At 38.9% G+C, this 18,210-nt stretch overlaps 1 protein-coding gene across 1 annotated transcript in view; it reads left to right on the top strand.

The window, feature by feature from the left end:
* Positions 1 to 17,064: 17,064 nt before the first annotated feature.
* The window catches only part of NAF1 (nuclear assembly factor 1 ribonucleoprotein), a 39,048-nt gene continuing 37,902 nt past the window's right edge, over positions 17,065 to 18,210 (top strand). Inside the window, exon 1 of the mRNA XM_021698876.2 lies at positions 17,065 to 17,516. Coding sequence (XP_021554551.2) covers positions 17,188 to 17,516 — 329 coding nt within the window. The 5' untranslated portion in view covers positions 17,065 to 17,187. The remainder of the gene's footprint in view (positions 17,517 to 18,210) is intronic.

Raw genomic sequence — 18,210 nt, forward strand, 5'->3', positions numbered from 1 at the left:
TCTGAGAAACAAACTGAGGGTTCTAGAGGGGAGGGGGTGGGAGGATGGGTTAGCCTGGTGATGGGTGTTAAAGGGGGCATGTACTGCATGGAGCACTGGGTGTTATACGCAAACAATGAATCATGGAACACTACATCAAAAAATAATGATGTAATGTATGGTGATTAACATAATATGATAAAAAAAAATGTTTGGCTATAAAAAAAATAGAAAAAAAAGTTTGACGATCACTACCCTAGAAGTAATCACATTTAAGCACAATGTAAGACTTTCTTTGAAATATTACAGTATGGTTTTAAACTCACCACCCCCCAAAGAAGCTGACTACTTTGTTGATTTATGCTGTTTGCAATAAACAAAGAATCTTTAAATTGGTACTTCACAGGTCAGAGAAGCTTAGATAAAAGTAGTAGGGTGACTGCTTTTAACTTTGGGTATGACGCAGAAGTGCTGAAAAGTGAGTTAATCACTCCCTGAGAAACATTGAAATGCTCTTGCCTACCTCCCTCAGTGCACCAGAGTTCTTTGACAAAAAGACTTCCGGGCCTCTTAGGCAAAAGCACCCTTTCTTCACTCCATCATTCAAATTCACCTTTCCCAGGATACATGCACTAAATAGTCTAGTGATTGCCATCATTCATTTAATTCAGAGAATTGAGCAAGAATTACTTTGAAATATTTTTAATTTGGAATCTAGAGGAAAATAAAGTATTTCCTATAAGAACTTTTGTCAATCATTAGTAAATATCAACAAGGCAGTGTGAAAACAATTTTCACTGATCTCACAAACATACAAACCACAAAACATGTTTTTACTGCTTCTTTCCCAAATTGGAAATGATGACATCTGTAATATTCTAACTGGCTGGTTCATGAAACATTCAACTATTGACTGACCTCCGTTTAACTTTCACAATTGTTTTATGAAAAAGAAAATATTTTTCTTGGAAGAGTAAAATCAATTTTAGTAACTTCAAGATTGAATTATAGGCAACAAATGGAAATCCTTAACATTGGCCTGTAAACTGAAATTAGAAAAAGAGGTATGTAAGCCCTGGCTGCAGACAGAACTAAAAACAAAAATGAAACGTAAGAAATTTTTCAAGTGTATAACCTTTACATCCACCCGGGGTTATAGCTGTTCTAAAAATACTCACAGTTTCTCTTTTCTTATTTTTTTAACATTCCAGCTTTATTTAAGTATAATTGACATATAAAATTGACTCAAAGTTTAGTGATGCCATCTTCTTCTCTTATACCCCTGCGCCTGCTATTATGCCTGACTTGATTCAGATTCTGCCCTTTGTTAAATAACAAAAATTCAACTGAGTAAATTTGAACATCTAATTGGCTTTATTCAATGATTTCAAGAATCAAGCAGCATCCCATCTAGCAAGTAGAAAGGAGCTCTGAAAAGCTGAACAAGATAGAAGGCTATTATGAGGGGGAAGGAGGAAGGAAAGAACTGATTGCTTGTCTTCCTTTTGGGGACAGAAAGAGTCTATGTGGCAGATTACCTCATTAGTGCTGACCAGAATATTCCAGACTGACCAGTTAAGACTACATTCTTGGAGAAGGCTGAAACTGCAATTAAGTTAGGTATTAAGTCTTGATTTGGTGATGTTGGCTTAGCACAAGTGACTCCATTTTTGGCCACTTTTTTCTTTTTAACAATTCCTCCCTTGTGATCATACTCTCAGCTTAACTGAGGGATGTGATCAAAATTTGAGGCATTAGCACCACTTTCATGACCTGAGCCGAAGGCAGTCGCTTAACCAACTGAGCCACCCAGGCGCCCGGATAGCACCACTTTCAGCTATTGCATGAAGCTTTTGTTGGTTCTTTCCATGCTATCCATAGGTCATGATGTTTTTGCTTAATCCTGGTAATATTCATAGGTCACAGCAGGTTCACATCTTTAAGTTGATCATTCTCATTGTTCATTTTCTGATATTCCAGCCTTAAGGAGATCATTTGCTTGCTGGTTAGTGGCTGCAAACATGCATGAAAAGCTTTTGAAAGGATACAACACACCAGAGGCATTATTATGATTATTATAAGCAGGATAATTCCCAGTGTTTGAAGTGCACTTCAGATGCAAGACGCAAACCAATCAAAATCAAATAAGTCAAAGAAAGACCTACTGAAGGAGTTATCTTTTTAAGCCAAGTGGCTTGCTCAGTGATCATATGTAACTAAGTTCCAACTTCTCCAGAAGTATGAATCCAGGTGTAGCAGGTGATATTGGCCACAGCACAGAGACCTCTTTGCTCAGCTAAAAGATATTCACAGGCTATTCTGTTGGCAAGAACAACATTGAAAGCAGAATCAGACCTATAAATACAGAGAGCAAACTGATAATTGCCAGAGGTAAGGGGGTGGAGTAATGAGCAAAATGGGTGAAGGAGAATGAGAGGTATAGGCTTCCAGTTCTGGAATGAAAAATTACGGGAATAAATGGTAGAGTATAGGGAATATATTCAATGATGTTGTAATAGCAACAGGAAGAGAATCCTGAATCATAAATGCCTCCTCCTGGTAATTCTTGTCTGACTCTGTCTCAAGACTAGAAGTGACAGCCATGTAGACCAGTAAAAAGTTTAAGGGTCTGTAGACCACACAAGCAGTTTCATTCTGGTTACCCTTGCCTTGCACAGAGCCTGGAGGCAAAGTTCCCCAACTTTGGGGTTGTTAACCAGAAACAGGGAAATAGACCAGGGATGTCTCTGGCACCAATGACAGATCAGTTTTTTGATGACAATTCAGCAGTCTGAAAGGTCATCCCTCTTAACAATAGCCTGGGATGTGTGGATGATGACATCTTTCCAGGCCAATGTAAAGGAAAGAAAGAGAAGAAAGGGTTTCATGTTTAGCTGAATTTTGAAGTCTTGATCCGATGTCTTGGGAGGAAGCAGTCTACACTCACGTCGGCTACTTCTCTTCGTTGTTAATTTGGGCTGTAAAATGCGTACCTAAAGCTTGAGTTCCTAAGGTTTGGCTGTCATCTGGGTAGTGAAGAGGACCTGGTATAGTCTCTTCCAGGGAGAATCCAGGTCAGTCTTATACTTAGTGATTCCAAATCAGAAGGGTGGGAGACAATTGGAAATGTTAGTTTGGAGAGTCATAACCAAATATTTGAGGAAACTAGAAGAATTTAGGGACCAGCCCAATTTACAGATATATAGTAAATCCTCAAAGACAATTAATAGGACTAGAATTTGATTATGTACAAAGGTTCAAACCTAATTTTTCTGTCTAAAACTACCCCCATTTTTTACCAAAGATAATTAGGGTAAAACTAATTTGTTTGCATACAACTTGGCCTAATTATTTATTTAAGTGCAGCAAAATAGTGATTAACCATATAAGCTCTTTTAAAGACTGCTTTGCCGGAACCTTTTAAGCAAGGTACCAGGTCAATTTTTCCGTGGGTCTTTATTGGCTTCGTATAAAATCAACCTTAGGGGAACCTGAGTGGCTCAGTCCATTAAGCGTCTGACTCTTGGTTTCAGCTCAGGTCATAATCTCATGGGTTTTAGGATTAAGCCCCAAGTCAGGCTCTGCTCAATGGATAGTCTGCTTGAGATGCCCTCCCTCTGCCTCTCCTCTGACTCATGTGCTCTCTTGTGTTCTCTCTCTCAAATAAATAAATAAATAAATCTTAAAAAAAATAAAATCAACCTTAGTTTCTTAAAACTGTCTTGTCATATTTGAGTCTATGCTCACCTCTCTTAAATATGACATTGCAGTCAAAGCCTTAGTAATATAACCAATGTTTTCAGTTGTGTCCTGTTATAAGGAAAACCGATTCTTATTGAACTTATGTAAATAACTAGCTGTTTTGCTATGAAAGGAATACTCAAGAGGTTCTGAATTCTGGAGGAATCAGATAGGGAGAAAAAGTAAGTGATTCATGTTCATTTACAAAGGTATGCTTTTATTGAAATGTTGCATGTCATCAATAGCTTAACAGAGGTTTTCTTAAGTCTAGAAAAACAAAACATTAAGGAACCAACAATTTTTTAAGCAAAAAGTCATAAAAAATTATAATCATATTCCTCAGTTCATGTAGTTCCATAATATTTGTTCTGTTTGAATCCAGTTTTTTCCATTAGTTATGGAAATTCTTATCCAGTTCAATTTTACGATTTTAAAGGTATTAGAGACCTGTATTCTAGAATACTTATCAGAGTCATCTCCCTCTCCATGAGTCTCCTTGAAGATGAAGCAATTGGTATGAACACTTTTGCAAAAGCATCAGGGTTAAACAATAGCTTTCTGTGAATGACAAAGCCTTAAAAATAGCTATTAAGAATCTGATGAAAATTCATTGTAATGTAATTGACAAAGAAATTTGGTTATTTCTTTGACACATGACATTTCAAGATGATCACTAGAATTACAAGTGATAACATACCAGGACATACCAGTTTCATACAATTTCTGCAATATTTATGTTAATAACATGTATCCACACAAATATAAGAAGGTTTAGCACCACTTATTTGACAATGCTTCTCATGTAATTTAAGATTCCAAATAAACCTGATTAGTGTAATATCTAGTTTTTTATAAGGATAGAAAACAAATCTTTTGAGGTGTTCCAAGGACCCTTCGGAAAATCCCTAAGTTAGTTTGAGGTCAAAAAGACTTTAGAAGTTGACGTGGGGGAAGTTTGTAGAAAATATCAAAATGTTTTAAAATACTTGGTCAAATAGGATTATAGGTCTTGTGAGGCAATGTTTAGTTATCCATTTAGCAATAGTGACAATTCACAGGCAGGGGCACCTGGGTGGCTCAGTCAGTTAAGCATCTGCCTTTGGCTCAGATAATGATCTCAGGATCCTGAGATTGAGCCCCACACAGAGCCCCACATCAGGCTCCCTGCTCAGCGGGGAGTCTGCTTCTCCCTCCTGCTACCCACCCTCATGCTCATTCTCTCTCTCAAATAAATAAATTAAAAAAAAATAAAATAAAAAAATAAACACTTCACAGGCAAATACAGAAAATTGAATTCTGTATTCAGAATTCAGTTGTAAAAAACAAAACAACCTTGGCTTCTTTAATAGAGAAGACTCAGCTTGGTTAAGTAATCAAAGATTTGATAAAGACAAAGGAAATTATTTGGACAAGACACAAAATCTTTCTTTGTTAGGCAGATTACTTAAAAGATAAAGAAAACCTTTTTACAGTGGCTTATCAAGAGCAGACCAATAGTTCAAGAAAACGTTGTCCTTTTAACAGAGGGAAAGCCAAATTCTAATTTGTACCTGCTTACTTTTGATATAAAATTCATTTAACTTAGTTAAATTCATTCCAATCTTAGCAAGCACTGACCACTCATAAAATCCCTTTTTGAAGAGCCCAGTTCCATAAACCTTTTACAACCTTTTTTCTCTCAACATAAATTGCATTTCCATTTCTCATACCCTTTCTTTTTTTTTTTTTTTTTTTACCAAAAACATGCATCCTATTTTTCTTACGTATGGAGATGTGTCTCTTACTACTTTTAGTAGCTTTAATTATATATTAGAATTTTTAACCTAAAATCCTTGATTTCTAGTGACAATAAAGAAGTAAACAATTATGAACTGTTTTTTTATATTAGCATTCGGTAGCTTGGCAAATTTATAAATACTTTTTATAATTTCGAGGAGCATTTTTTATGCAAAATTTTTAGTATGGCACAGGATTGTTGATTAATGGGCCCAAATATCTTTAGTTTCTCTGAAAAGGGAAGCTTATGTTCAGTAATTAATGTTCTAATATTTTATTTTATTTTGAAATGATCTAGATGTTTAATGATCATCCATCATTTAATTTACCCTAGCAAAACTTAAAGGTTTCAGGTTATCAAAAATATTTGGGAAGTTCACCTAAAACTTTTTTATCCTACTTACATCTATTTAATACACTGCTTCTTAACAATTATGTTTAGATTACCTATTGTCAAGAGCATGCTATGAAAACAAACACACGAGTTGTGTCTCTCCACAATGGCAGCTTTTTTCAGTCATAAAGCAAAGTTAAGTCACAATTACAAAGCAGGTTCAGGGCTCCAAACTCAATGACATTTCACCATGTGATTAAGCTTGGCTTCTTGCACAGCACACAGAGCAGGACATAAGACAAACCACACAACAAACAAGATAACAGAAGGGTGTAGGAAGTTAGCAAACCAGTCGCAAAGTCAGTATATGGGAGTGCAGTTGAGATAAGGCCTTGGTCTGATCTGGTCCGGGTCAGCTCTCAGCACTTACTGCTTCTGATGTTCAAGCAACGAAGGATCTCGGTTCTGTTCAGAGACCAGTCGGGCGGAGCCTTCACTGGCAGTTGCCTTTTTTCAGTGATCAGACATAGAGCGGTCATGTCTGAAGAGTTTGACAGTTTGCTGCCAAAATCCTCCCCTTTTTATTTATTTTATTTATTTTTTTTTAAAAGATTTTTATTTATTTATTTATTTGTGAGAGAGAGAGAGAGAGCATGAGATGGGGGAGGGTCAGAGGGAGAAGCAGACTCCCCGCCGAGCAGGGAGCCCGATGCGGGACTCGATCCCGGGACTCCAGGATCATGACCTGAGCCGAAAGCAGTCGCTTAACCAACTGAGCCACCCAGGCGCCCTATCCTCCCCTTTTTAAAGAATTTAATCATTTTCGGGTCCCCACAGACCTACTCTGGTCCTGCTCGTTATCAGCTTCATTTATATAAGGTTTTGATTTTCTTTAAACTTATTAAATAGAGGGGCACCGGAGGTGGCTCAGTCAACTGAGCATCCGACTCATCCGGTTCAGGTCATGATCTCATGGGTTGTGAGATCGAGCCCCATGTCAGTCTCTCAGCGATTCTCTCCCTCTGCCCCTCCCCCCAATTCACACTCTTCCTCTCTCTCTCAAATAAATAAATAAATCTTTATATATATATATATATATATATATAAACTAATCAAATAGAGCTCTTTTACAAATTAATTTTGGCAATATCCTTCAGAGGTAGAAAATACCACACATCTACAACACACACACATATGACAGATAAGATAGATAGATAGATGATAGATAGCTAGCTAGATAGATGATAGATATTTAGAGACATACACAGAGACCTTACAGCTTCCATACACTTAAGATTTCCCATTAGCCTAAATTCCAAATGACTTTTCTCTTTTTTCTTTTTCCTGATAAGAATTATTTCCCTGGAGTTTGTATTTTAACATTTACATCTCAAAGGCATCAGGAAGAACATAAGTTACAAGCCTTTTAAGATAAATAGGGGAAGCTTTGGGAATGGTAAAAAGACAATAGATGAATTCTGAACTGCCTCTAGAGTTGCATTCCTAGTTTTGTAAAGATTTGTAAGATAAAGACAGTTCCTCTCATTTCCTCAAGGAATGGGGTTGCAACTTAAATGACCTCATAAGTTGATCCACCCATAAATCTTTTTACAAGGGCTTTAGAAAGTTTTTCTTTTCCTCTGAGTATATAGTTTTATTTTAGCTTGGGGAAAAGGCCTAAAAAAAATTTTCTATCAGGATCTGTAATAGACCAATTTTCTGACCACAGTGCTACTTTGTAGTTTTTAGCCAGAACAAATAATAAACATTTCTGACAGTATTGAACAACCCCTTGGACTGAAAAGGTGTTCTCAAAGAGGGTGAAAAAGATATTTTTTCCTCTTTCTACTGGGTACTACAGCAGAGATCCAGGAGAGCTGACTCTGGTAAGAACTCTCACCCTTAACCTGCTTCTGCCAGTTTTCCTAGGATCCCATCTGCAGCTCTGGTATTTACCAGAATTTGGGTTTTTCATCATTTTTAGTTTTAGTTTTCCCTTTATTGAGAGAATAACACAGCAGCTTATCAAAAAATCCCTCTGAGTCAGGTCAACTTTGGGAGGGACCCATATAGGGGCCCAGCTTTAATAATATATTTGAAGGCATTTGAGTTGATGTTGAAAAATTTGCGTAGGCCTTCTGAGGGCAATCTTTTTCCCAGCTGATTACAACTGAGACATGGATCACTGGGCCAACATTTTAACGATGGAGCCGTAGGAGACTGTGATGTGGGGGTTGGAGAGGCAGGTGTTATTTTATTTTGGGTGTCTGGCCTTGGAGTTGTTGTAGCTGTAAGGCTAATAGTTTGGCAGACTTTTGTTTATGATTTTGTGTCTTTAAATTTCCATTAGTCTTTTGTAATGAATTCTTTTTTTTTGCAATGAATTTTTTAAATTAAACTATTTTGGAATCTTGAAGCCTTTGGAAGCATCAATATACCAATTAAAATAGGTATCCCATTCTGTTTGTTTGATATGGGAACTCTTAAGTGTACTTCTTAAGTAAACAATCATATATAATAGGAACATTCCCCATAATGGCCATTGAATTCTAGATCGTCTTTAGTAAAATTTTGCCATTTTTGTGGATATTAATAGCTTCCAGGAACACAGTTTTTAGACCTAAAATAAGTGGGTGTGCTAGAAGATGGTGTGCTTAACTTGTTGAATTTTGAGAATACTATTATTGTTGTTGTTATTTTAGTTAAGCCTTTGGGTCTCTCAAGCCAAACTAATACCTAAGAGGATGTGCCATGGGGTTGGGCTTGTGTAGTGTTTCACAGTGCACCTCATTCCACACAAATTATCTTGAGGTGGGGCGCCTGGGTGGCTCAGTCGTTAAGCGTCTGCCTTCGGCTCAGGTCATGATCCCAGGGTCCTGGGATCGAGCCCCGCATCGGGCTCCCTGCTCCGCGGGAGGCCTGTTTCTCCCTCTCCCTCTCCCCCTGCTTGTGATCCTGCTCTCACTGTGTCTCTCTCTGTCAAATAAATAAATAAAATCTTTAAAAAAAAAAATTAAAAAAAAATTATCTTGAGGTTGGTGGGTGGCCTAGTATCAATCTAACCCATTCTGTGACCAACTAATCCCCACATGGGAGTCTTTGAGTTAGCTGGCAAGCACTCTAAGACCGCCTTTAAGTGTTCAACTTTTGCCTGTCAATTTTTGTGGCTTTTTTCCTCCCAAGATTCCCATTAGCAACTGTCCTTTATCTACACAAAACAAGGCAAACAAACATGTAAATCCCAATTAGACTAACAGTAACTGAGAGATGTTACCATTTCCTGGCCAAGAGAATAAATAGCCTGTGCATACCAACAGCAAATCCCAACATAGATTAAACTAGCAGACTTCAGTAAATGGGGACTATGGACTAGAACTGGAGAAAGGGATTCCAAACAATGGGGAATTTTGGACCAAACCAAGGGCTAGGGACTGAGGTTCCAGATGGAACCATCTGACAGCTCAAACTGTTTGCTAAGCCCTGAACTGGAAAACCAATGAGATCAGGAGCTCAATGTAAAGACAGTGGAGCTCAGAACCAGGTGGACTTGCCCATGGTCCTCAAGAAAGACCATGAACTCAGAGTACCATGCCTATGTTTTTCATTGTCCCCGAATGCCATCAGAAGTTTGCTTCGGATCCCGCTGCCATCACCAAATCCATTCAACAACAAAAATTCAACCAAGTAAATCTGAAGATCTAATTGGCTTTATTCAACAATTCATGAATCATGCATCATCCCATCTAGCAAGCAGAAAGGAGCTCTGGAAAGCTGTACAAGATGGAAGACTGTTATAGGCAGAGGGGGAAGGGATAAGGAAAGAGCCAATTCATTCCTCTTCCTTTGGGGAATGGAAAGGGTTTATGTGGCAGATTACCTCATTACTGCTGACCAGAAAATTCTGGACTGACCAGTTAAGACTACATTCCTGGAGAAGCTTGAAAATAAAATTAGGTTAGGTATTAAGCTTTGGTTTGGTGACATGGGCTTATCACAAGTGACTCCATTTGGCACCTATTATTTCTTTTTAACACCTTGAAGCATAGATGAGCCAAATTGGTGGCAGTGTTGCTCACAGTGCTGTGTTAGAGGTTATTTGAGGTTAAGTAGAGATTCTGAAGCAGTATCAGCCCACGTGGTTTTGAGCTGTGTTGATGGAATAAAGAGACAACGTTTAAAAGGGTCAAAAGTATAAATAGGTATATAGTAATGAATGCTAAGTCTGATAAGATGGGACTAAAAAAAAATTACATCGAGTTCACCAGAAGAATAAAGAGTTAAAGAAGGAGATTTAGAGTATAGTTTGGGTTTGAGTATAGTTTGGGTTTGAGTATAGTTTGTGTTGAACAGTTCAATATGTCTCAGACACCACTCCCTTTTTTGGAAAACTTTAAGCCTTTATTTCTTATTTTTTTTTTAATTATACAGTTATATCATTAGATTTAGAATTTTTTTGGAACAATTTCAGAATAGTTATAAGAATAGTACAAAGAATTACCATTGACTCTTTACCCAGCTTACCTAAAATTAACTTCACCACAATGGCACAATTCAAAATTGTGTGTCTTCTGATGTAATTTGCTGACAGAAACACAGCATTGCCTTTGTGATACCCTTACAAAATAAATATATCACATGAACCAAATAATGAGAAAACATCAGAGAAACCCTAGTTAGGGACATTCTTCAAAATAACTGTCCTGTTCTCTAAATAAACAATTGATTATTGTATACAGTTGATAATTGTGTTTATACATGAAATGTCCTCTTTACAGGAAATATGCACTGAAATATTTAAAGGTAAAGAGGTATCATGTCTGTTGCTAACTTTCAAATGGGCTATAATCTTATAGACACATGCACAAACAGACACACATCTATATGTAGACACATGGGGTGAAACTGATAATATATAGTAAAATGTTAACATTCTGAGACCCCTTTTAACCTGAAGCCCTGAGCTTGCTGTGGAAATTGGCTTGCCAGGAATGGTATAATCACTCACTCCTCTCCCCTACCTTCTCCACCTTAAACACAGAAGTGCCTGGTTTGGAGTGTGCTTGAGGAAGCTAGGGGCCCTAGCTATGCCCTCTCAGGCCCATAATCTACCCAAGGACCAAAGCTGAATGTCAGGACTGGTTTGAGACAGAGGAACAAGGCCGTATGGGAATGTGGCATAATAAAGAATGAAGAAACATGAAATTAATATACAAAGTGAGGGATTTTAGGCAAGAAAGTGATGAGATCAATAACACTGGTTCTGTGGTATGGGCCAAGAACTTGGTTATTCACTTTGCAGCAGTTCATGGCTTTCTTTGAATTCCCTTCAGCTCTCAGCGGAGCAGGTTTTTCTGGGAGGTTTTGAGGGTGTTTGGCCCTGACTATAAAAGAGTGCGGTACAGTGGGAGAGCTCTTCTAGGTTTGGAAGGGCAAATGGTTGGGAAAGTCTGGGGCCAAGACTATGTAACTGTTACTTTGAATGCAATGGGACTCAAGCAGTATAACCCAAAAAACAAACTTTACTTCTTCCATTGTCCCATTAAATCTGCCCAATGGGAGCAATCCTTCTGTTTGTGTGAAAACTCAATCCCTCTGACTTTTCTGGTCATTGTGCTATAAGAGAAAGTCCTCTAGCCTTTTAACAAACAAATAATAATGATTCTTACATAAGAATCAAAATTCTAAATTTGATTTCAACATCAAATCTTCACACTTCCCTCGAGCTGAAGCCTTTTTGAGCTGATTGCTGACAGTAGGAAGGGGGACATGGTGTTCCTTTTCTCTTTTATCCTGTCCTACTGTTTCTCTTCCTTTTCTAGCTTGTTACCATTCTAGTTTTTTTCGGTCATTCCTGTGTTGATGGGAAATGGCAGAGAGAAGAGGGAAGGCAGACTGAGGGTGGGGGTGGGAATCACATCCCCAACTTCCCATCATCAACTTTCTCCTTCAAAACCACTTCATAAAATCCTCTGTCCATCTTTCTACTTTTTCTTATTTCTGATGTGAGTAAGGAAAATGTAAGGTTTATAAATGAGTGTTGGCTGTTTCCTTTGAAATTCTGCCTTCAAGGGAGTTTAGCACTTTCTTGAATGCAGCACCACCTAGATTCTTCTGCTCCGTTCACAAGTTCCAATTTAAGATCCTGTTAGAACTATGCTATGGAGAACTGGTATCTTAGTTTGGGCTGCTAAGATGAAGTATTGTAGACTTATTAAAAACAAAAAATTTATTTCTCACAGTTGAGGAGCCTTGAAATGTGAGATCAGGGTGCCAGCATGCTCTGGTTCTGATGAGAGTTCCCTTCCTGTTTGCAGAATGTCGGCTGCTTTTTTTAATCTCACATGGCTAGAAAAGCAAAGGTGTTCTCTCAGGTCTTTAATCCAACTCATGAGGGCTCTGCCCTCATGACTTAATCACCTCCCAAGGACTCCACCTCCTAATTCCATCACATCCAGGATTAGGTTTCAACATATGAATTTTGGGGGCACACATGCAGGTATACATGAATTCTGTCTCCAGGGAAAGAGGCAATCCTATAATCATGTCTAAAGGATATGTGTCCCTGGAGACATTCTTCAAGGGTCTGATTTATATAGTCCATCTGGTTATTCTAGTAGCAGTGGGACAATGGAATGTATATTTGTCTTAAGAGAGCTCTGAAGAGTCCCTGAAAGACCTGACATCACTGGCATTCTTAAATGCAGAGGACTTTAAAATAACAGCCATAAAAACAGGGTCAGAGGATGATCTAATGCAATCAACAGATGATTATTTTTAAGTGTCAAGAATAAGATAGAAACAGAGAGGGAGGCAAACCATAAGAGACTGTATAGTTAAGAGAACAGACTGAGGGTTGCTGGAGGGGAGGTTGGTGGGGGGGGATGGGCTAAATGGGTGATGGGTATTAATGAGTACACTTGTGATGAGCACTGGGTGTTACATGTAAGTGATGAATCACTAAATTCTACCCCTGAAACCAAAAAAAAAAAAAAAAAAGTATGTGGAGTCCTCAGGGTGGTCTAAGATAAAGTCTATGGTTCCAAATCTCAAGGGCACTCAAGTATTAGAAGATCACATTCTGTATATTATGACATATCTGAGAACAGTATGTTGAACATAAAAATCACAAAATTTCCAGCCCGAGAAAAGGAAAACCAGCCCAACATTTACTTCCTTGTCTCCGTGCTTTGCTTAAAATAGTCTCTGACAACATTGTCTTTCCCATCATCACCTCTTGGGTGGCTGATTTACAGTCTTATGTTTTCACACCATATTTAAGAGTTTTCATTTATCTTAAGACAATGGTGAATTATTGAAAGATTTTAAACCAGAAAATTATATGATTATATTTGCCTTTCAGACATCTTATTCTGGCAGGAGTGTAGAGGATGGGTTAGAGACAGGTCAGACTAGCCAGTACATCAACAGTTAAGACAGAATGGAGAAAAAGCCAAAAGTAAAACTAAGAAAATGAAAATAAAGTGGAAAGGGGAGAAATATAAGAATGATATCACAAATTCCACAAGTGGAGGGAATGCTAAACAGCGCTTCTAATCATCATATGACAAATATTAGAATATCTTATTTCCATTTAACGAGGGCATTGTATGCTTCTAACTGTACATGTGCCTATTCATGTCTTTTTAAATATAGAAATAAAAAGATCAATCACTGTGTCATGATATTCTATAAAAATTCCTGGATTCAAAATATTTGAAAATGAAAACCAAGGACTATATGAAATCACATTTCTAGAAAGTCTTAGGTTTCAATTTTTGGTGTTTTTTTTTTTCTTTTATCATTAAATCTTTCTTCAAATGAAATCTTACTTGAAACCCAACAAGTGTAAGGATCTGGAATGCCAATTTTCCCATTCCCTCGCTCTCACTTTGGCTCCTGATGAACTCTGAAAGGTCTATTGAGCTCTGTTCTTGTGACCATTCATTATTTTAAAACTGAAATTTTATATTGTGAGGTCCATGAGCTCTAGGGCCTTTTCTGTTTTATCATTTTATTCCCAATACCTAGTGCAGCACCTGGCACAAATTTGGTGTCTGGTGGATATTTATTGAATGAATGAGTGAATAAATATTAGACACAGAAAATTAAGTGACTTGGATTTAGTCACACAGCAAATTGATGAGTCAGATTTAGTATATAGTGAGCGGCCAGATAGATATAGGTGGCATTACCAGAATAGGAGATAAAGGAGAAGAAATATAGGAGAAAGGATGCTGAGATCAGTCTTGGGTATTAGAGTTTGAGGTGCCTTTCAGGCATCCAGGTAGAGGTATCAACAGACAACAAACTGCTCAGTCTATTTATTCATTATTATTATTACTATTATTTAGAGGGGGGAGGGTCAGAGGGAGAGGAGAGAGAGAATCCAAAGCAGGCTCACATGGGGCTTGATCTCAGGACCCTGAGATCATGACCTGAGCTGAAATCAAGAGTTGGATGCTTAATGGTCTGAGCCACCCAGGTGCCCCTGCTCAGTCTATTTAGCTTAGACTCAATGGTCTAGCACTTCAACTATTCTTGCAAAAGGCTTTCATTCATTTTACTTTTAAGCACTATGCTTGTCCCACCCTCACATAGCCACCAGGGCAGATTTTCCTTAAGTTTACTGTGCATACAAATCACATGAGGAATATTGTTAAAAATGCAGATTCTAACTCAGAAGGTGGAGCCTGAGCTTTGGCAGTCTTTAACAAGTTTCCACGTGATACCAAAGCTGCTATGTACATTTTGAGAAGCAAGACACTGCAAATCAGTGAAAATGGCACTAAGAGTTTGTTGTCAGTTTGTTTTTTGTTTTTGTAAAATTTTACAATCTTTATAATAAGTAGAGATGGGTGAACTTGCAAAATTTTTTCAAGTGAATTTCTTTTCATAAACTTTGTTTTTGTACTTCAAAGAATATGTTTAGGTGTTTTACAAGTTCACTTTGAAGCATAATATGACTTGTAATTCATAATTTAGTTCAAGACAAACTTTCTTAATTTTAATGTGATCCCGTAAACTACTTATTCTTTCTAGGAGTTGTTTTTTTTTTTGTTTTGTTTTTTAGCTTTTAGTCTAAGGCTAAAGATTTCAGGCTAAGTTTAGCAGCTGTTGGAAGTAATGCAGTTAGAGAGGTGAGCTCTGGAAGTAGGTAAATTCAAGACATTTTTGAAACATTCAAGAGCTTAGAAAAAAAATACCAATTACAAAATAGTAACATAGTCTAAATCTAGGCAGAGGCACAGCTATTCTTATCCTGAAACATGGAGACCATCCCACCTCAAAAACAGAGATTTTTATTCGAAACCAGTAGCCTTTCTTAGATATCATTGGATTCATTTAAACTGAATGAATAACTTAGGTACCATCTGTACCTTTATCTGTCATTTCTCTTTTACTGTGATTGTTTCATAAAACTTCATTATTTGTTTTCTTTTTCATTCTTCCATTCATCTCATTCCAACTTCTCTGTATTTACTGGTAATACCAACTTCTTTCTAGTTTCCTCAGTTAGAAATTTTAGAGTACTTTGATTCTTCTGATGTTGGGGATTTCCTTTACTCGACTGCATTGACTCTAACCCTGGTTCAGACTTTCATTGCTTAATTACTGGAAGCATGCAACAGACCTTTACCTGGCGGGAAAGACATTCTGACTTAAATTTCTTCTTTCTTCACATTCGTACTGCATATCTCTGCAAGATCATTGTTACTGAAGTATTTTATTCATAAGTTCATTCATTGTTCTATTTATCAACCATTTCTCACACTAGTATGTGTATGGCACGTGCCATTTTCTTGTATAAAACCTTAATCAGTGCTCACATGAACTAAACGAGATAGTATTTTTATTTCCATCTTATAGGTAAGGAAAACGAGTGTTAGGTATGTTAGACTACCTGCTCAAAGTTACAATTACACCAATAAGGAAATGGTAGGGCTGAAATTTAAACACAGGTCTGTTTAGCTGGGAACACTGAGCTTTAGGTTAATAACTGCATTGAGTGGTATCTCAAGTTTAAATTCCTGTTTCTCTTTGGAGCCTTTCCATGATACAGCCCACCAGTTTTACTTAACTTCCTATGACTGCTGAACTTGCGTCCTGTATTACACATTTCAAATATTTTTCTAGTTATCTACTGTGCATTGACCTTTTTTTCCCTTTTTTTTTTTTTTTAAGATTTTTATTTATTTAACAGAGAGAGCACAAGTAGGCAGAGCGGCAGACAGAGGGAGAGCGAGAAGCAGACTCCCTCGATCCTGGGAGTCAGGATCATGACCTGAGCCGAAGGCAGCCGCTTAACCGACTGAGCCACCCAGGCGCCCGGTGCATTGACCTTTTTACTTCAATTAGAGAGTAAGCTCCTTAAAATAAGAGACTATGTATTACTCTTAAGTTTCTATGAAGGTCTGCCACTGTGGTGTGCACACAATACATTCTCAGTGAATAACTGATAAAATCTTTAGCACCGTCCTTGGCACATATGCATGCTTAATAAATGGTAACAAGGATTATTATTTATTATTGCTGGAGGGGCTGATGCATCGAATGAAGTCCTAAAAAAAACCCCATAAAATTCCGATCTCTGCCTCAGTCCGAAGAACTTTTTGCTTTATCTTCCTTATGATCTAGAGTAATCGTTTCCCCGGCTAAGTTAGTTCATTTTAGTCCCATCCCACTCTTTCTATGAAGTGGCGTCAACTACCATATAGACATCACCATAACATCAACAAGCAGCAACATTACGTCCTCTACTACTGCTCTTTTTGAGAGTGCTTTGGAGAAACACAAGGAATAGTTGTAGTAATTTTTTTGAGATGAATGGTTAACGTGCTTGCTATCTATCGCTTCAGCTTCATTTAACTTTAATGAAGTTTACTAGTCGTGTCTGTTCAAGACTTCCTGGCTCAAGTTTCTTACGTACAGAGACTCGTGCAATCAGGTGTCCCCCCGCGTCCTACAAGCCCTCCTTCGCATCTCCGCTCCAAGTAGAATTGGCCCACAGCCAGTGAAAGGAAAGCCTAGCCACTTGACCCCAGGATGGGAGCTGTAGCTCGAGGAGGTAATGAAAACGGCGGGTTTAGGACCGCGCGTGGTCTGGTTTCCAAAAGCCCTGTCCCGCTCCCATTGAGCGCAATCGCGTCACGTCACGTAGTACGCTCCCCCGGAAGTGCCGCCCTGTAAACGGCGGGGGCGTGTCTCCAGGCAGCTCGGCGTGTAGTTACCGGAGAAACGCGGGAAGTTGGGCCCAGGTGCGGTTACAAGACGCGCGGTTGTTCTATCTCTTCTCTAGCGAGCCGCGAGCCTTCTGGGGGCCCTGAACGTGAGCCTGACTGGGTCTCTGGCGCTACGGCATGGAAGTAGTGGAGGCCGCCGCCGCTCAGCTGGAAACTCTGAAATTTAATGGCACTGGTTTGGGGGATGGCCAAGGTCAGGCGGTGCGGTGTCCGGGCTCTGTACCTGTCCCACAGCCACGGCCGTCACTGCAATCGGATGAGGCGTCCCCGGACACCGGACAGGCCGCGGAGGCTCAGCCTGCAGAGGAGCAGCCACCTGAATTTGCGCTGCAGTCAAGGTCAGAACCTCCACCCGGAGGGAACTGCGTCACCGCCCCGAGCGCCGCAGAGCAGGCGGGGACTCCAGACTCTCTAGAGACCTCGGACTCGGATTCGGACTCGGACAGGTCGGGTGCCTGGGGATTCTGGAGCTGCGGTGGGGGGGGGGGGGGGGGGGGGGGAAGCCGGGGTCGGGGACTGAGAGGGTGCCCGCGTGGGCCTGGGAGAGAGGAGAGGTAGCTGAAGCTTGCTGCGCACGTGTTGACAAGTAGCTCGGACCGCCCATTCCTCGCCCTTCTCTGCAAATCGCGTTGCGAATCCGAGATTAATAATCAGATCCCTCTTCTTCCTAAATTTGGTAGTATGAAATATCTTATGTATAGATCGCAAAAACAAAAACAAAAAACAAACCCTGAGGATATTGGATTATTTCGATAACCACTCAATTTGGCGTGTCCCTTTGTGGTTTTAACTTTGAATTTTGTGTCAGACCTTTTTTTTTTTTTTAATCAGGTTTAGAGTGTGGCCTTGTTTTTTGAACCAGATGAATTAAGGACCAGTTAAAGGATTTCATACGTTTCCAGTTTGGCTCCTGATAATTTTGTAGAATCCTTGCAGGGAGCAAGTGTTCATGAAATTAGTGAAACATTGTTATTTCGCATTGTTTTATGATCTGGGTAGGTTTTATAGACAGCACCCCCCCCCCCCCCCCCCCCCCCCCCCTTTTAAATGTGAAACCTATGGTGAGAGAGGACTTAAGGTTATAGGTTGTTGCTAAATCACACTGAACGTTGTCTACAAGTATTTGAGTGTGTTACGTGG

Source organism: Neomonachus schauinslandi, chromosome 2 (assembly GCF_002201575.2).
Source record: "Neomonachus schauinslandi chromosome 2, ASM220157v2, whole genome shotgun sequence".
In the NCBI taxonomy this organism is placed as follows: Eukaryota; Metazoa; Chordata; class Mammalia; order Carnivora; family Phocidae; genus Neomonachus; species Neomonachus schauinslandi.